The sequence below is a fragment of the Microcaecilia unicolor genome, chromosome 1, assembly GCF_901765095.1.
Source record: "Microcaecilia unicolor chromosome 1, aMicUni1.1, whole genome shotgun sequence".
NCBI classification, from domain to species: domain Eukaryota; kingdom Metazoa; phylum Chordata; class Amphibia; order Gymnophiona; family Siphonopidae; genus Microcaecilia; species Microcaecilia unicolor.
Genome location: NC_044031.1, coordinates 210,778,826 through 210,799,291, shown reverse-complemented (window position 1 = coordinate 210,799,291; position 20,466 = coordinate 210,778,826). Strand labels below are relative to the sequence as shown.

Below are 20,466 nucleotides of genomic sequence, written 5' to 3'. Positions count from 1 at the left end.
GGGTGTGGCTACTGTGGGCGTGGCTACTGTAGGGGCAAAGCCATAGTGATCCCGCCCCTGGATGGGTAGGGGTGCCGACTAATAGGCTGCAGGAGGGCCCTGGTTAGTAGGCTTAGATGAATGGGTTGATTCCTTCCAGTTTATATATATACTAGCCGTTAAGCCCGTAAAAACGGGCGGGTATTGGAATGTTTTTTTCCCCAAGGCCCCCCTCCCGTTGCAGCTGCAAAGCCCCTGCCATCCTCCTTCCCTGCCAGCTCCAAGGCCCCCTCTGTCCCTCCCTCCCAGCTCCAAGGCTCCAGTCCTCCCCCCTTCCCAGCTGCAAGGCCCCCTGCCCTCCCTCCCAGTTCCAAGGCCCCAGGCCCTCCCCCCCAGCTCCCAAGGCCCCCTTCCCTCCCTCCCAGTTCCAAGGCCCCCTGCTCTTCCTCACAACTGTAAGGGGCCCCATTCCCTCCCTCCCAGCTCCAAGGCTCCAGTCCTCCCCCCTTCCCAGCTGCAAGGCCCCCTGCCTGCCCGCCCTCCCTCCCAGTTCCAAGGCCCCAGGCCCTCCCCCCCCAGCTCCCAAGGCCCCCTGCCCTCCCTCCCTCCCAGTTCCAAGGCCCCAGGCCCTCCCGCCCTCCCAGTTCCAAGGCCCCCTGCTCTCCCTCACAACTGTAACAGCCCCCCTGCCCTCCAGCTCCAAGGCTCCAGTCCTCCCCCCTTCCCAGCTGCAAGGCCCCCCGCCCTCCCTCCCTCCCAGTTCCAAGGCCCCCGCAGCTCCCAAGGCCCCCCCAGCTCCCTCCCTCCCAGTTCCAAGGCCCCCTGCTCTCCCTCACAACTGTAAGGGCCCCCCTGCCCTCCCTCCCAGCTCCAAGGCTCCAGTCCTCCCCCCTTCCCAGCTGCAAGGCCCCCCGCCCTCCCTCCCAGTTCCAAGGCCCCAGGCCCCCCCAGCTCCCAAGGCCCCCTTCCCTCCCTCCCTCCCCCCAGCTCCCAAGGCCCCCTTCCCTCCCTCCCTCCCAGCTCCCAAGGCCCCCTTCCCTCCCTCCCTCCCTCCCAGCTCCAAGGCCCCCCTCCTTCTGAGACGTCCCATGTCCCCTCCCCCCCCAAGGTAGCCGCTACCGCCCCCCCCCCACGCCGGAGTCGCCACCACCCCCCCCCTTCACCCGGCCCGGGCCCTCTCTTCGTTATTCAACTTACAGCAGCGCCGAAACAGCAGCAAGCAGCAGCTCCCGTTGGCCTTCCTTCACTGCCTGTGCCTCGCCCTCGTGTGACGTCACGTCGGCGAGGGCGGGGCACAGGCAGGGAGCTGAAGCTGAGCTGCTTGCTGCTGTTTCGGCGCTGCTGTAAGTTCAATAACGAAGAGAGGGCCCAGGCCGGGTGAAGGGGGGGTGGTGGCGACTCCGGGGGTGGGGGGGGCGGTAGCGGCTACCTTGGGGGGGGGAGCGGTAGCGACGTCAGCGGTTCCCTCCCTCCCCTTCAGCGCAGTTTCCCTCTCTGTCCCGCCCCCCTTCCCCCGTCATCACGTCTTGACGCGGGGGCGGGACAGAGAGAGAAGTCTCTACTGCGCATTTGCAGGTGAGTCGGTCACTTGCCATTTATAGGTTTGATATGCAAATGAATATGCTAATATGCTCTGCCCCATCCTCTGCCCCCCCAAATGAAACAGTCAAACTACGCCCATGGATAAGAGCTATACCATCTGCCCGGCACATGGTATCCGCCAATCTCTACTGGACAGCCGGGTCCAAGTCAGAAACATGCAGCCATGAGAGTCTGTGAATTGCTATATCCTGGGCAGAGATTCTGGATGCCACATGAAAGTTGTTATAGGCGCCTCTGGCCAAGAACTTTCTACACGCCTTCCACTGCTTGATCAACTGGCAAAGTGATTCAGCCTGCTCCTATGGGGGAAAATCCGCCAAATCAGACATACTATGCACCAAGTTCCACAAGTACAGGTTCGTGTAGCGTTGGTAAGATTGGATACAGGAGATGAGCGTAAAGGATGGATACATCTTACACCCAAAAGAATCCAAGGTTCTAAGTTCTCTGCCGAGGTGGGGGCTGAAGCATAGTCTGTAGAGCTCATAGCTCTTTTGAGTGCAGATTCCACCCAGGGAATGATGAGGTAACTGAGGCTTGTCAAACCCTGGGGAACTCTGGATCCAATATATGGTGTCTATCTTCAAGGGCAGGACAGGGACCAACAGAGGGGACTCCCAGTTCTTCACCTGAACATATTTCAGGATCAGGTGAAGAGGGACTGTCACAGCCTCTCTAGGAAGAGATTCATTTTCAAAGACCTTGAACATCTCAGCCCTGGGCTTATCCTCTGTCTCCAAATGAATGGGAATGCCAGATGCCACTTCCCACACAAAACCTGGGAAGGAAAGGCACTCTGGTGGAGACGTCCTACTTTCCTCTGGAAGGAAGGGATCAGATGGGATGTTATAGGGACTCCTCCTCCGAGAGGAATCGTGAATCCTCATCAGACTACCACGAGTGTTCCCCATCAGTGTTGGCGAAAAACTCCTCATGGGAGGGCCGAGACAGACCCTGCCTCGAAAGAGAGATGCCATGTCCTTGAGAAGGGCATCAAGAAAGAAAAGCCATTTCCTTGAGAATGGCGTAAAAGAGTGGGTTCCAACCTCGACTCCAGAGAAGTATTCTCCACCGACATCAAGGGGCTGCCCACATTGGTGGTTGTCAATACAGATGCCGCACGTGAAACCAGAATCGGAGACGTCACCGCAGGCTGAAGGCCTCGGGGAAAGCAGGAAGTGGCACAGCTGGTGCAAGCATCCCAGATGCCGATGCACACTGTTGTAAAAACCCCGCTAAAAGCTCAGGGAACATGGCCCAGATGTGCTCATCAAGAGAGGCCATCGGGAAAGGCCGGGGTGCCGGTCCACAGACAAACTGCTGAACTGCAGGGGTCGAAAAAGGTGCCTGTTAACAGCTGCGTGGAGACCCACGCATTGGCACCTGTATAGAGGGGGAGCGGTCCTCCTGGCACTCCCGCTTCTCAGGAAACAAATCCCTCAGTGCCCCGGAGCTCCCACACCATGCATCAAGGGGATCGATTCCGATGCTTCTTGACCTTCACCCAATGCCGGTCATCGACGCTCCTCAGTACCAATGAGGACGATGTCAAATCCCCACTTCGCCTCGGTGTCAGGTCCAATTGTGATTGGTTCTGGGGGGCCGTGCACAGCAACCGGCATTGAGTCTGGTGGAGATCCACTCAATGCACGTCCACTCCCAGTGTCTGAAACAGGTTTCTCAACCATACAGAACGATGCACCCGATGCAATTCCCAATGTCAACACCAAGGTATGTCCTATGCTCCATATGAGAGTGCTGCCTCAGTGTTTTAAACACATTATTTTGGTTACAAGGTATGTTCTTGTTTTACATCATGTATACTACATGCAAATTTGTTTAAATGTTCTTAAATCTAAGTTAGAAGCCTATTAACATTACAGTCCACTGTTTTTTCTAGTTTCTTTTCTCTATTTTTAATTTTTTTACATTTTAGTTCTTTCATATTGCTTATATGCTATTTTTACTGTTAGTTTTAAGATGTATGTACTAAGATATTTATGTATGACACAAACATATATGTTTTTGTAGAATGCTTTGTGACCCCTGAAGCAGGTGGTTTGTACCACCGAAACACAGACCATATCGGGTCCTCTCTTCCAGCAGCAAATAAAGCAGTTTTAAGCACCATTTCCTGTGCTGGATTGTACTTTGGCCAGCCTCTACTTTCTTCTCCTTCTGCATGGGCTACAGCGCTTAAAGCCACTGGGAATCTTCGATGACATAGAAGGGAAAACGGTCGTGGCCAACTCAAACAGCTCGATGGTGACTAAAAACAGGGCACTATGGATCCAAGATGGCATCTGAGTAGGACGCAGGAGTGGAACGCTCCTCCAAAAGAACTTTAAAAGATACCTTTTTCCTTTTTCCGAGCATGCCGAAGAGAAAAGGCAAGCCTAGGGGACCTCCCCTCCCCGGGACAGAGTCTATCTCTTCGAGACAACTTCCTATCTCTGCGTTTATGGTGTCCACACCGACGGGCGCATCCATGGCCGAGGCGGGGAAGAGCCCCGATCTGGAAAGCGAATTTTCGCTCAGCCCATTAGAACCAGCAACTCCCCCACCACCACACCTAGACGGAGCCGGGGTTCCGAGCGCGAAGGAGAGCAACTCGAAGGGGCGGCAGACCCTGTCGAAGGAAGTGGCGTCAGCAACCAACATAGTAGAGAGGAGTTCTTCACCAGGAACGGCAGGAGAAGAAGCTGCTGCGGAGGGGACCCGAATTGCTGACTTTGAGGAGGAAACTTCGTTGAACGCCATGGTTTTACAACCCCTGGTGAAGCCCCAAGTAATATCATTGGATTCTATTTGGTCTGCCCTTGAGGTCTTACACAAAGTTTGTATCTCATTTATTACTGTCTCATTGAATAATGTGAAACAAATAAGGGATATAAAAGAAAATCTTGAGACTATTTCGATTAAACAAAAATCTTTGGAAGGGGACTTGGTTAAAGTGAAAGAGCAACAGGCCCAAATGGCTGGAGATCGTTTAATAATTTATAGGAAAATTGAAAATTAAGAGAATTCATCAAGAAATCTGAATCTGCGTATACTTAATTTTCCTCAATCAACATATATTTCCGCTAGAGAAATGTTTAATAAATTTCTTAAAGAGATATTCAAAAATCCAGAGCAATCTCTTCCTCCATTACAGAGAATATACTATATTGGTGATAAAAAGAAACCACAACTAAATTCCTCACAAGGAGTTCCCACCCAACAAGAAGTACCATCTGAGACACTGGATTTAACAGGATTTCTCGAACAATCTAAAGAGGAAATTAAAACTAGAGCAACAGCAATTATTTTATTTTTTTTTTTTTATTATTTATAACAATTTTATAACATAAAATCAAGTATTCAACTTGTTTGAAAAGTGGTACATTTCGTATCATATACAATTTTAGGTAATAATTAAAGAAAAAGGAAAAAATATATATATTTTAAATTGAAATCCCCACTCAAGTCCACAATATGGGATTCAAAATGAAAAAGAAAAGTGGAATTATTCTAACAAAAATACATTTCTAGGAACATTCACTTGAGAAATTTACAGGTTACACTGTTCGGTGTCATAGTTATCCATATCAAAGGGAAGATGACATTTTCAATTTTCCTTATTTTGTCTAGACACTAAAAAGGCTGTTAGCTGGGTTGGTTCAACAAATACATATTTAAGGGATTGGTATTTTACCACACATTTACAAGGAAATCTAAGAAAGAAAATTGCTCCCAGCTGTAACACTGCTGGCTTCATCAAAAGAAACTGTCTTCGCCTTTTTTGCGTCTCGCGAGAGACATCAGGAAATATCTGAATTTTTTGGCCTAAGAACACTTTATCCTTATTTCTGAAATACATTTTCATTAACCATGCCTTATCTGGTGGTAATGCTACCGTCACTATCAATGTTGTTGGAATGACAGGATCATTTTCTGAAGACTCAAGTATGGCTGAAATATTAAGATCTTGTTTCTGGTTTTCTTGATTTAATATTGGGAGGTAATAAATCTGAGAGAAAGGTGGAATCATCTCTTCTTTTACTTCAAGTATTTCCATTAAATACTTCTTTAGCATTTCCCTTGGGGATTTAGACAATTGTCTTGGAAAATTTAATAAACGAAGATTGTTACTTCTAACTGAGTTTTCCAATGATTCCGTTTTTTTTCGCAGGAAAATCAAGTCTTTAACCATAGTCTCTTGTTGAGTTTGGAGTTTTTTGACTTCCAAGATCATATCGTTATCCGTTTGCTCTAATTTTTCAACTTTAGTATCCAGAATAGTTTTTTGCTCAAGAGCCAAAAAATCCTGATTCAATTTATTTACTTGGGGAACAAGAGATTTTCCTAGGCCAACTATCAAAGTCCACAACGAATCTAGCGTTACTTCTGCTGTTTTTTTAATTTCAAAAGAAAATTGTGTGGGTAGTACCTCTTTGTCCGAAGTTTTCTCCAGTATCAAGCTAGCAGCTTCTTCCACCTTCGATAGAATAGGTGTTTGTGTCCGAGACCTCAGTTCACATCCAACCGGATCTATTTCCTCCCGGCCCTGTAGACTTACACCACTTCGGGAAAGCGAGTCCAGAGACGCCTCGGTTGGTGTGCTATACCCCGCAGGTTGCGGGGGCGGTTCCCTCGAGTCGGGGCTGAGCGTTAGCTCAAGCCCAGGAGAAGCTTCCGGGCCTCCACTCACACCGGCGCTACTCAGCGGGCTGCCTTCCGACATTTGAGTCGCCGAAATAGTTGGAATGGACGCTGCCTGAAGAAGTGTTCGGATATCTTGAGAAGTAAAAACTTGCCGTTGCGGGGCTTTGGAGGCAGGACGGCCCCGTCTTTTCGGCATGTTTGAATAATTTTTCCTTCAGGGAGCTATCGAGTGTAGCCTGCTAATGTCTCAAGGGCGCGGCCATCTTGAATCCTCCGAGCAACAGCAATTATAACGTTTGTATTTCTACAGAATAAAGAATCACTGCTACATTTGTATTTCAAAAATATTCAACCAGAGGTTTTGGGCAGTAAAGTCCTGATTTTTCCAGATATTTCTCGATGGACACATCAAAGGCAGAAGAAATTTCTGGAATTAAGACAGAGAGTCCTGGGGGTTAATGCTTCTTTCCAAATGAGATTCCCTTGTAAATGTTTGATTTTCTCTAAAGAACATAGATATATTTTCCATGAGCCAGAACAGTTGAAAAATTTCCTAGACGCAAGACAACAAGAAGGCATCACAAATAGATAAGCTGGACAGTTAAGAAAGGACAACCGCCTACTCAATCTTATTTGATATATAATTTCTTGTTTAATGTCCCAACTTCCTTTGGTAAAGCCTTGGATTCTCTCACATATTGTGGACTATTAAAACCGACGTATTTTCCTTTAAACATAAGTATTAACATTGTTAAGCAGTGCTACATATTTGTAGATTAATTTAAAGTTGGTGTATCCTTCAAAGATTATTAATCTTTGTATATAATGAAAATCAATAAAGAAATTAAACAAACATAAAAACAGGGCACTCACCAGAAAAATCGAGGAAGAATTACCCGAATGGAGCTCAGGCCTAAGAGTGCCCACTGAGCACATCAAAAAGAAAGGAAACTAAAAGTGGGGAAAAATAAACTAAAAGTATAAGGGAAGGGAGAGGGACCATTCCGAAGAAAGAAAAAACAAGAAATCAGGGAAAAAAGGGGAGGCAAAAAAAATGAAAAATAGATGCTCAGGTACCAGATACTGTGAGGACCACAGGACAATCACGTTCTCTCCTCACTGCAGATGAGAAGAGATTGATGGTTCTGCGCTCTTATAATGGGTGAGAAGGCACTCGCGCATGTGTGGTGGGATGCTGTTGTTCTTTCCTCACTGTAGATGAGAAGAGATTGATGATTCCGCGCTCTCACGATGGGTGGGAAGGTACTCGCACATGTGCAGTGGGATGCTACTCGTGCTTTAATATATTTAGTTGTTTAAGCTCCACACCAAGCAACGTGGATAACGTCACACACACGTGAGAATATGGCCTGCTTGTCCTTGGAGAACACAGCTGAACATGGAGAATGGAATTAGATAATATATGAAAAACAGAAAATGGCATAACCAGAAAGAGGAAAAGTAGTAAGTGGAAATTCTTACAACATGAAAACAGGAAACGGGAGCGTAGGGACAGACAGAGGAGAAGCCAGGGATTATGAAAATAAGAAGCTGGTCAGCAAAGGAAAGGTAGAAAGCATGGTCAGTGTATGCAGGCCTCTCTTACAGAGAGTAACAGTAAGGGACCTAATTCAGTGTGACAGGTTGACCGAGGAGCTGGTATTTAATGAACAGCAGGCCCAGTGGAATAACAGGATTACGAAAGTGAACCAAAAGCACTCATCGTACTATATATATATATATATATATATATATACACACACACCAATGAAAGGTGTGAGCTCTAGTGTACTAATATAGGGATAGGACAAATGTTTTAGTCTGTATTAACTGAAATATAACCAGAAAAACCAGCACGTCCAGCCAATTACTCTCTTACCTTATTTGCCTGTCTCATCTTTAAGTTTAACCAATACATCTATACATATTGGCATTAATCTTAACAATAGGTACCGCAGATTCTATAGACACAATAGATACTATACAAAGAATTTTTATCCCAGAACAGAGCGTATGGCACATACCTTCTCGTGCACTGTCATGCAGCTGGCTGCATCTTGTTGCAGGATCTCAGTCACCCCATTAGAAAGCCTCTCATATTTTAATTTGGGTTCATCTTCACTCTCATCTTCCTGTATTAATATAAAGAAAAAAATACTTTTAACCTGTATAGGCCTTATTCAAAGAGGATGTCCAATGCATTTTTAAGAAATGAGGAAGTATGACATTCGCTGAATGAAAACAGCCAGTCATCCTATATTGACTTAAAGTGAAAAGTGACACCTTTCCTTTCTCGTTTCAATCTCGATGTGGATTGAATTGTAAACCACTTTGATGTTCCTTGAACTAAGGATGGTATATCAATCCTACACATAATGTAATGTAAATGTGCCAGAACCGAGTCCTGCCCCAGACGCATGAGGCTTTTGCTTAAATTACTGGGATTGTGCAAAGCTAGAGTGTATAAACTTAGGGGCCCTTTTAGCACATATGCTAAATGTTGTGCGTCCTATTTCATATACCTATGGGCTGAGGAACACTTAGCACACACTAAATTTTAGTAAAAAGGCCCCTTAAGTGACTTTGGAAAGAACCCCTACTAACTGAGTTAAATTGAAAAGGTAAATGAGAGCAACAGAAAAAACAAATAATTAAAGATATCTTCATTAATCCTAAATTTTTATTTAGATTTATTTAGATTTGCTCACACCTTTTTCAGTAAGTTCTGAAATTACAGCAATGGTCAAGGCTTACTGTTAATACATCATAACAATATCTGTTATATGCTTTACCACTAAAATGTTCAGAGTATGGGTTCAACAATCCAGAGTAGATTATTCAACAATATCACACCCAAACTATAAAAATTATATACAGGCTCTTGCATCCAACATCAAATAAAAGAATCATGTTAAAAGATAAAATTATGTCTTGCTTGATAATTTTCTTTTCTTTAGTCGCAGTAGATGAATCCAGAAACTGGTGGGTTGTGTCCATCTACCAGCAGGTAGCGATAGAGATTACTAGACAGAACCAGGAAAATCAAGCCAGAAGCATTCCTCAACAACTACGAACCACAGCAACCAAAATAGTGCTGCAACTCACGGTAGATTGTCAAATTAGACATACCATTCCTGTTTTCTTTATTTTTTTTTTTGAACAACCTAGTCAGCAAAGGAAGCAAAACACACAGCAAAGAAGGGGCAAGATGGAAAAATAAGGGAGGGATCCTGGATTCATCTGCTACAACTTAAAGAAAGAAAATTATCAGGTAAGACAACTTTACCTTCCTTAGTATATGCAGCAGATGAATCCAGAAACTGGTGGAATGTACCAAAGCAATCTCTTAGAGGGAGGGAAGCCATTGCCCCCATACGAACACCACCACTCCAAAAGAAGCATCAAACCGTGCGCCGAGAAAAAGTATGTAGAGAGGCCCAAGTAGCTACCAGACAGATCTCAGCCAGGGACAACACCAACGTTTCCGCCCACAAAGTCAATCGCGCCCTTGTGGAATGGGCTCACAACGCCGCCAGTGGAGCACAGCCATCCAAAATATACGTAGAAGAAATTGCCTCCTTAAGCCATCTGGCGATAAGTACATAAGTACATAAGTAATGCCATACTGGGAAAAGACCAAGGGTCCATCGAGCCCAGCATCTTGTCCACGACAGCAGCCAATCCAGGCCAAGGGCACCTGGCAAGCTTCCCAAACGTACAAACATTCTATACATGTTATTCCTGGGATTTTGGATTTTTCCAAGTCCGTTTAGTAGCGGTTTATGGACTTGTCCTTTAGGAAACCGTCCAACCCCTTTTTAAACTCTGCTAAGCTAACTGCCTTCACCACATTTTCCGGCAATGAATTCCAGAGTTTAATTACACATTGGGTGAAGAAAAATTTTCTACGATTTGTTTTAAATTTACTACACTGTAGTTTAATCGCATGCCCCACTTTAGAGGCCACGTCACCCCGTCAAGAACCTAACAGAAGAACAAACAGATGGTCCGACTGCCAGAACTCAGACATCTGTAAGTAGCGGAGGAGAATCCACCAAACATACAAGAGCCGATCAAGGGCCACGGAGGGAAAATGTAAAGAAGTGCCGACTTGGGCCAGGGCAGCAGAAGTGCATCCAGCCATGCGGACCCGTACTCTTTCCTTCTGCTAAAGAAGATGGGCACTTTGGCGTTCACTTGGGATGCCATCAGATTCATCTCTGGCATGCCCCACTTCTGGCAAAACACCTCCGCAGACAGCTCCCATTCTGCCAGATCCAGAAGATGACGGCTGAAAAAGTCCACCTGCACATTACTCTGTCCCGCAATGTGCACTGCCGACACTGAATATGGGCCTCCGCCCATTCCAGGAGGCGACCCGCCTCGGCAGCTAGAGCCAGACTCTAGGCGTTGCCCTGGCGACTGATGTAAGGCACCACTGTCGTGTTGACTGAAAAACCTTGGATCACCCTGTCAGAAAGTCCTGAAAAACCCATAAGATATCACCACACAAGCTCCAGTGAAGACAAGGTCCCCTGCGCATAACAATGGAGATAATGAGCCCCCAACTTGTCTGACTGACATCGAGTAGGCCCGGAGGAAGGCCTTCACGTCTGATTGACCCTATCCACCATCCCGTTGGTTTGCAGATGGTATGCTGATGAAAAGAGCGTGGTTACCCCAAAGGCTGAACATAGCGCTCTCCAAAAGCGAGAGGTGAACTGAGAGCCACGGTCACTTATGATCCTTTGGGGCAGTCCATGGAGCCTGAAGATGTGGGTGATGAAACTGGAGGCAAGACTGGCAGCTGTGGGTAAGGTCTGGCAGCCGTGGGTAAGGTCTTCATTGGCACAAAGTGGGCCATCTTAGAAAATCAGTTTATCACCACCCAAATGACTGTGTTGCCCTGGGAGGCCGGTAGATCAGTGATGAAATCCATGGACAGGTTCTCCCAGGATTGCTGCGGTACTGGCATAGGCTGCATCAAACCCCACTGTCTCTGATGGGAACTCTTGGTTCGGGCACACACAGGTGGACACATATTGCAGCACATCCTGTGCCATCCGAGGCCATCAATATGACCGGGAGATCAGATGGAGGGTCTTGTGAAACCCGAAGTGTCCAGTGAATTCAAAAGCATGCCCCCAGCGCAGCACCTTCCTACGGAGACCCAACGGTACCACCCTCCGGCAAGTGGCACTCGCCCCGGGTACAGAGGGAATGCAGGCCGGGTTCAGCACGGGATATGGCTCCTCCAGGTCCCCGGGAGCTTCAAAACTGCGGGACAAGGCGTCAGCCTGGACATTCTTCTCTCCGGGCCTGAAAATCAGGCGAAGTCGAACCATGCAAAAAGAGAGACCATCGAGCCTGGCGAGGATTTAATCTGGTCGCATTCTGAAGGTATAGTAGGTTCTTGTGGTCGGTGATCACCATTACCTGATGCGCTGCTCCCTCCAACAGATAACGCCACTCCTCGAACGCCAGCTTGAGTGCCAAAAGCTCCCGATCCCACACTGTATAGTTCCGTTCCGCGGGGGTAAACTAACGGGAGAAGAAGAAACAGGGATGTATCTTTCCGGCCGCGGACTTCTGGGAGAGCACGGCCCCTACTCCCAAAGCTGAGGCGTCCACTTCCACCAAGAAGGGCTGAGCAGGATCTGGACTGCGGAGGACCAGTGCAGAGAGGAATGCCTTGTTTAGGGTAGTAAATGCATCGACCGCCTCAGGCGTCCAGTTCTTCACATCTGCCCCCTTCCGCTTAAGGGCCGTGATGAGGGAATAGTCCTTGATAAACTGCCTGTAGTAGTTGGCAAATCCCAGGAACCTCTGTAGGGCCCGCAGTCCCTGGGGAGCCAGCCAGTCGCGGATTGCAGTCAATTTCCCCGGATCCATCTGCAAACCAGTGGCAGAAACAATATAGCCCAAGAAAGGCAGATTCTTCTGATGGAAAGAACATTTCTCCAGCTTGGCATATAAGCGATGCTCCCGCAGACGCTGAAGCACCGTGCGGACATGGGCAACATGCTGCGGCAGCAAGGTGGAGAAAATCAGAATGTCATCCAGGTACACGATCACCGAGGTGTAGAGCAGATCCTGGAAAATGATATTGACAAAGTTCTGAAACACAGCAGGAGCATTACAGAGGCCAAACGGCATCACCCAGTACTCGAAGTGGCCCTCGTGGGTGTTAAACGCTGTCTTCCACTCATCCCCCTCCCGGATCCGTACCAAGTTGTAGGCCCTGCGCAGATCCAGCTTGGTGAAAATCTGGGCTCCTTGAAGGCGGTCAAACAACTCCGGGATGAGTGGAAGCGGGTACCGGTTCTTCACCGTGATCTTATTCAGGCCCCGATAGTCGATGCAGGGCCGAAGGGACCCGTCCTTCTTGGACACGAAGAAGAACCCGGCCCCAGCAGGAGACGTAAAGGCTCGGATAAAGCCCTTGAGGAGGTTCTCCCGGATATACTCCCTCATGGCGCGGGACTCTTCCCGGGACAAGGTGTAGAGATACTCCCGGGGTGGATCGGTACCCGGCAGGAGATCTATGGCACAGTCAAAAGACCGGTGTGGAGGTAACGTATCAGCCGCCCGAGCACTGAAGACATCACGAAAATCCTGATAGTCCTTGGGTAGCCCGGGCAACGCCTCTTGCAGCGCCTGAAGTGGAGCAGAACAGAGTGGCAGAGGAGGCTTCACCTGCTGGAAAAGCATGCCGCAAGCACCCAATCTGAGCAGAGAGGGAAGAAAGTCCACACTCAGAACACCAGCCCTCGAACTTCCTCCACACCCTTGCATATGCCATGATTGTAAAGTATTTCTGAGCCTGAACAAATTACAAAATCAGAATAACCTTTTTATCTCAACCAAGCCCTTTCAATGGCCAAGCCGTAAGACCAAAGGGGCATAGATCCTCCATGAGCACTGGACCTTGCTTCAGAAGACTATGTACCTGTGGAAGACAAAGAGGATCTCTGTCCAGCAGTTGAATCAGGTCCAAGTACTACGGCCTCTGTGGCCAATCCAGGGCTACGAAAATTATTCGACCCTGGTGCAATGGGATCCTTTTCAACATGCGGCTGAATGTGGCCAGGGCTGCAGTAAGACACTGATCCCCATCGAGCCCAATTCTTTCCAACAGCTGTAGAACATGGGCATTTTGGCATTTTGTTTTGTCATCATCAAGTTCAGAAGCAGAGAACCCCATCAATCTGCTATAAGCTGAAAACCCTGGCTGTATAATTCCCATTCTCCCAGGTTCAAGGACAAGCAGTGGAGCAAAAAACTGAAGCACCTTGCAGCAACTCCAACTGTCCCTGTTTCAGTCAATTAAACTGATGTAAGAGCAATATAAACTCCGGAAAAAAAACAAAAATCCCGATGCTGACTGCTCTGTCAGGCCCTGAGGTTATAAAATGGCAGCTGTGCGCCGTGTGATCATACAGAGGTTGTTCCTCACTGCCAGTGCTCTGACAAAATGACACCCGTTCTTATGCTCTCTTGCATCAAACTGTGCACTGGCCCTGCCGGACAGCCCAAAGTCTCCAGCATATTCGGATGCTAAACCAAATCCAGAGAGGTGCTGCTGCCGTTTCCTTCGTATCCCGTGGGATTTTTGACTTGCACGCACTGTAACGCCCCGACGCCAGCCGGCAGGTCCCACAGCAGGACCACCACTTAACTGCCTCTGCAAGAGTCGCTATTTATCCCAACTGTCACAAGCACTGCACCACACAGTCCCAAGCGGTGACTCGGGATCCTTCCCCTGCATCAGGTAGAACTTTCAGCCCTCCAACTGGTTGAGTTAAACATTAGTCGGACTTATCACTGCTGGCTACTCCCCCCAATCTCCACAATTCTGATACTCTGTTCCACACTCTCCAGTAAACCTTTTTTCTTCTCCTTTCTTTCTTCTTTTATTGTTAAGGTTGTTGTGTTGGAAAAGGAGAGCTCCACAGGTGAGAGGTGAAGGGAGGGAAGCAGTAAATTCACAGGGCGCCAGAGACAGGGATCTGAAGACCTCCAGATATGAATTATTATCATATCATTATCAGATAATATCTCCCCAAATCCTTAATAAACTATACTAGTTACCTACTGGTTTTAGGATTTATTCTGAGATCCTTTGTTTTTTAGACCCCTGAATATTAAGGGCCAAAGACAAAAGAGTGATTGAAGCTTTATAGACCCATTATAGAATCATGCCTATCACAGAGTAGAAAACATAGTATTAACCAAAGAAGGCTACATTTAAAAAAATGTTAAAATGAATTCCAAAAACGAATCAACAATCAGCACATTAGTTAAATAGTAGGCATATGAAAGGCATCAGCAATATTTATTTACTAGTAGGCCTCAGAAAAGGCAACAAAAAGAAATCCAAGTCTTGAAGAAGTTATGAAATATCAAGCGGTCCTTAATCAACCTCAGCTCAATCAGGAGAGGAAGTCCAATGTAAGAAAGCCTTATGAGTCTCAGTTAACTTAGCCAGGTAGAAGATAATTTTACAACAGGCGACTATGTGATTTTTAAAAAACATCCTCAAAAAAACCTCTAGACAATCGGAATTTAAATGCACCCACATAAATGTATTCCTACTCAGGAGTCTGTTTAAATGTAAATGCATAATTTGCAACTCCACCTGTGTTCTACCCAAACTCCTTCCCTATCCACACTTACCCTCAGGTTGCACAAAAGTAGAAAACAGAAAGAAGGTACTGGCACTTATTCCTAGTTTTCCCAGACAATGCCAAAGGCTCTCCAAAAGCTATGGCAAACCGGTGGGATTTTAACACTACCTTGAAACAGGCACAGTTCATTCTTCCCTCTCTGCTCAGATTGCATACATCCTAACATTTATCCAGGCAGGCCTTCAGAAAGGATTGGCATTGGGTTCTTTAAAAGTTCAGGTTGTGGCTTTGGCCTGTTTCAGGAGCTGACTATAGAAGATGTTGAGTCCAGTATAATGGACCGTAAAAAGAAAAGGTGGAACGCCTGGTTACATCAAGGCAATGATAAGAAAGAGGGGGCACGGCTAACTAATTAATATGTTAGGAGCACTTTGGTCATGTAGAACTAAAAAGTACTATCAGACTGAAAACCTGTGTGAAAAATTTTATAAATCAATAATCATGTTTTATAATATAGTAACATAGTAAATGACGGCAGATAAAGACCTGAATGGTCCATCCAGTCTGCCCAAAAACTCATTTTACATGGTATGTAATACTTTATATATATATATCCGAGTTTGATTTGTCCCTGCCTTTCTCAGGGCACAGACTGTAGAAGTCCACCCTGCACCGGTTTTATTCTCCAAATACTGGCATTGCCACCCAATGTCCGCTAAGATTCCATAGATCCATTCCTTCTAAACAGGATTCCTTTGTATTTATCCCATGCATGTTTGAATTCCATTATTATTTCATCTCCACTGCCTCCCACGGGAGGGCATTCCACGTATCCACCACCCTCTCCGTGAAAAAATATTTCCTGACATTACTCCTGAGTCTGCCCCCCTGCAACCTCAATTCATGTCCTCTAGTTCTACCACCTTCCCGTCTCCAGAAAAGGTTCGTATGTGGATTAATACCTTTCAAATATTTGAACGTCTGTATCATGTCACCCCTGTTTCTCCTTTCCTCCAAGGTATACATGTTCAGGTCAGCAAGTCTCTCCTCCTACGGTTTGCAACACAAATCCCATACTATTTTTGTAGCTTTTCTTTGCACCACTTCATGTCTTTTTACATCTTTAGCCAGATACGGCCTCCAAAACTGAACACAATACTCCAATGTATTTTGAATGTATTTTGAATTCAATTGGGAGCCAATGAAGACTTCTGAGATCTGGGGAAATATGACTGAATCTTTTTATGCCAACAAGTAATCTAACGGCCATGTTCTGCAAGCGATGCATAGATAATCAGGTCAGTCCATGGTAGTGGGAGTTGCAATAGCCCTACAATTTAAAATTAATACAAAAGCCTGGTTTTATAAATCATGTGAAGACAGAAAAATACGTACAGTGAAATCCCTTTTAAGAGCCCTGAATGAGGACTTCAGAACGGCTGCAATTTGAGGATCAAATGTTAAAAGCGAGTCAAAAAAGCGAGTCAATTCTGAAAAACAGAACTAGAACACAATCATGTACAGCAATTAGTTGGCCCTTACGAGAAGCAGATAAGTTAGAAACGGTAGATATTAGATTTGGTAGGATTTACAATCATGCCCTACAGGGCTTTTATTTATTTATTTATTTATTGCATTTGTAGCCCACATTTTCCCACCTATTTGCAGGCTCAATGTGACTTACATAGTACCGTGATGGCGATCGCCAATTCCGGTAAGAGAAATACAGAGTGGTTAAATGTTAATAATCATAGATGACGGAGTATATAAGTATTCAAGGAGAGAAAGAGAGTTAAGTTTTGTCCAGTTCTGGTAGTAGTTTTGATTGTGTTGGAGGGTTCAGGTGTTTAGGTTGGATCATTCTGGTATGCCTTTGTGAACAGGTTGGTTTTTAGCGATTTCCGGAAGTTTGTTAGGTCGTACATTGTTTTCATGATATTTGGAAGTGCATTCCATATTTGCGTGCTTATTTAAGAGAAGCTGGATGCATATGTTGTGTTATATTTTAATCCTTTGCAGCTGGGGTACTGGAGATTTAGATATGTGCGTGCTGACCTTTTTGTGTTTCTGGTTAGTAGGTCTATAAGGTCTGCCATGTAGACTGGGGCCTCGCCGTGAATGATTTTATGAACCAGGGTGCAGATTTTGAACACAATTCGCTCTTTGATTGGGAGCCAATGTAGTTTTTCTCATAAGGGCTTGGCACTTTCGTATTTCGTTTTGCCAAATATGAGTCTGGCTGCGGTGTTTTGGGCAGTTTGGAGTTTCTTCATGATTTGCTCTTGGCCATTAAGCCACTGTTTGCAGACGTGTTCAAATAGGTAAGGTCTAATGAGATCTTATCAGAAATGTAAATGATCTGAACGTCATCTGCAAAAAATATACACACTAAGTCCTAAGCTCTGGAGAATGGTGGCCAAGAGTGTCAGAAATAAACTACATAAAGTTGGGCAAAAATGGTTCCTTGGGACACACCAAGAGGAAGGGTATAAGTCCTGTTTTTGGTAGGCCTGGACATGACAGAGGGAAGGCTCTGGATCCAGCCACAGGCAGTGTAAATCACTGCCAGTACAGTGACCTCTGGCAGTTGTGAAAGATCCTCCCCTCCGCCCGAGGGTCTTCGGGATCTTGCCTCCACCCTGGCCACTCAGCCTCCCGGCCCACTGCAGTCCACAGGGCAGGGCTCAAAGAAAATAAACTTCAAAAAGGTAAAAGTCACCAAGCTCCTTTATTGTCAGGGATTCACAATTCAGTAACTTGCAAAAAGGAATCCTGCAGCCCTTCAAACAGTTGCTCCTGCTTTTCTCCCAGGGCCCAGGTACAGCAGGACAAAAAAACCGTGCAGCTCTCTGCTGCTTCACGAAAAAAAAACAGTTGGAGCCAATTTAACAGTCCCCAAAGATAGATTCCCCTGTAGTCCAACTTCACAACCAAAAGGAACCCAGGTAGCTGGGCCCCATGCTTGGGGTTTCTGCCACAGTTCAAAAACCTCAAAGTTCCTTGGGCCACAGCCCACAAAAGGAAAAAGAAACTGTAGCTACTTTCCCCTCCCCCACACAAAAAGAAGGTTTGTTTTCTCAACAGTTCAAAATCAGTGTTGCCAGGTGGGCGGTTTTACCGCCCAATTGGGCGGTTTTCCGCGACCCGCCGCGGGAAATTTTTGCCCGCGGCGAGTTGCGGTTTTTTGGACTGCTTTTTGGGCTTCAGGGCGGTTTTTTGGGCGGCTTTTTGCCTTTTTCGGCCGCGGGGGGGCGGGGTTAGTGACGTGTTTGGGCGGGGTTAGTGACGTTTTGGGCGGGGCCGATGACGTGGGAGGCGGGGCCGATGACGTGGGAGGCGGGGCCGATGACGGGGAGGCGGGGCCGGTGACGGCGGGGGCGGGGCCGATGACGGCGGGGGCGGGGGTGATGACGCGGGGGTGGGGGTGTCAGGGGCGGGGTTTGTGTTTGGGCGGGTTTTGGGCTGTTTTTTGGGCTGGAAAAAAATTTTCCACCTGGCAACCCTGTTCAAAATCCACAGGGCTCAATGCCTTAGCACCCAATTCAGACACACAGTCTCTTCACAAAAACACAGCCTGAACTCCTTTGGGAAAGAGGAAAAGATTCCCCCCCCCCCCCCCCCCCCCCGTTCTGGGTCACTCCATTACTTCACTGACCCTCCTCCCGCATGACCTTTCCCCTTTCAGCCCAGCTCTGACACCAAGAGTTCACCTGGTTTTTCAGTTTAGCTTTCAAGGCATGAGCCCAGGCAGAAAGGTCCATGGGTTCCTCAGAGCCTGCCTCATGCTCCTTCTCTCCAGCAGCCTGCCAGTCCATGGGCTCATTCTCCTCTACCCTGTCCTGCTGTTCCTCTCTTACTTGATTATGTTCCAGGTGCCCCTCCCTTGCCTTGTCAGAGCCTTCTCACGGGGAATGCTGGGGCCAATAATCCCTATACCAGGGTTTTCCCCAGGGATGCTGGGAAATGTAGTCCTTCTCCCACCTCCATTTTCTAGGGGGCACTACCTTTTTCCTTTTCTCTCTCTGAGGAATGATTAAAGGTAGGGCTCTGCTCTGTCTCCCTCGGCTCTTGAGCCTCCTTCCTTCTCCCTCCTCCACTTCCCTCTGTGCAAAACCCTTATCCTCCCCTTCACACAGTAAAGACATGTTTAAAGCAGGGCTGTGGAGTCAGAGTCGTGGAGTCGGAAGCAATTTTGAGTGGAGTTGGAGTCAGTAAAAATGTACCAACTCCAACATAAAACAACATTATAATATATGGTAAATGTATCATTTTATATATATTTTTTTTTTATCTGGATGTAAAAGTAATATTTACCAGTACTTTAGATCCAGAACAAAAAAATGTAAAGCCTATTATCAGTAGGAGTTGGAGTTGGATAGTAGAAAAATAAAGGAGTCAGAATCGGAGTCAACAGTTTCGTGTACCAACTCTACAGCCCTGATTAAAGATGGACCAGGGAGGGAGGGGTTCAGAGAGAGACAGACAGATGCCAGACTGTTGGCAGCCTCCAGGGGTCAGGGTGCCTGTGTGCTGCCACAAAACGTGTGCTCGGCGACTTCATGACGTGTACACATATACGTGCAGCTTAGAGGGAACACTGCTCAACAGTCTTTGAAAAGGCAAGTCAAACACCTTCTCCTCACCTTAACAAAAGTATGATACAGCTGCATAACACCACACCAAAACTGATCAACATTTCATAATGTTATGTGAAAGATAAGCTTGCTTGCTCTCTCCAAGAAGGTGGCATGAGAGCCCTCACGTAGCCTGCATGGAAAAATATTGATTAGCATCAGTGTGATGCTATTTTGAGGATTCGTCAAAAAAGAAGGGTTATGGATAAATTTAAAAGAGCCAGTAGATCATAAAGATATGTGGCCAGCATGGGACTTGCTAAGTTTAGAATGTGCATAAAATAAATACTTACTAACCTGAATGTAACTTACCTTCAAACTACTGAAAGACGTAAGCTAAATCCAAAAATAAAACAGGAAATGTTTGTGTGCCAAAGAGCAAATGTAAACATTTGTGTGTACCTTCGATGGAATAATTTTCTAATGAAAAGTAGCTGCATACTTCCCCCTTGAAAATTAATAAGTTATGCAGGTACCCACCACACAAGTTAGGCAAGCTGTTATCAAATTCTCAGTTTCCACAAGGTCTATACTGAATGGGTGATTTCAGTTCCCTCCTCACCAAAACCTCTATTACACAAATAAGCTTCAGGTTTGTTTACAGTTATCAGAGAGCCATTACTCAATTGCTCTGTTTTGTACAAGGAACTATGGCCATTTCATAAATTAAGCATTAGTGCTGCTGTATCCTGAAATATGTCACTATATACAATATATATGGTGACTTGCTGAAACCCAGTCAATTTCAGTGGAGGATCATTTTCATTCCTCTGGTCCCTGCTAATACCCAGCACTCTGACCTAAACAATCTTTCTCTTTTTCCTCTCATGCTACTTCCCATCCCACCAGCTTCCATGTCTCACAACACCCTAGTCCCTTTCTGTCTAGCTGTTTCACTCCGGCCCCACAGATCCCTAGCTTTCTGTACCCCAGCTTCTCAACCTGTATCTGAGTATAACTGTGCATTGGAAACAGATGTT

General features: G+C 46.4%; 1 protein-coding gene across 1 annotated transcript in view; it reads right to left on the bottom strand.

The window, feature by feature from the left end:
* The window catches only part of VPS41 (VPS41 subunit of HOPS complex), a 449,214-nt gene that overhangs the window by 360,820 nt on the left and 67,928 nt on the right, over positions 1 to 20,466 (bottom strand). The window contains exon 3 of the mRNA XM_030203975.1: positions 8,250 to 8,357. Coding sequence (XP_030059835.1) covers positions 8,250 to 8,357 — 108 coding nt within the window. The remainder of the gene's footprint in view (positions 1 to 8,249; positions 8,358 to 20,466) is intronic.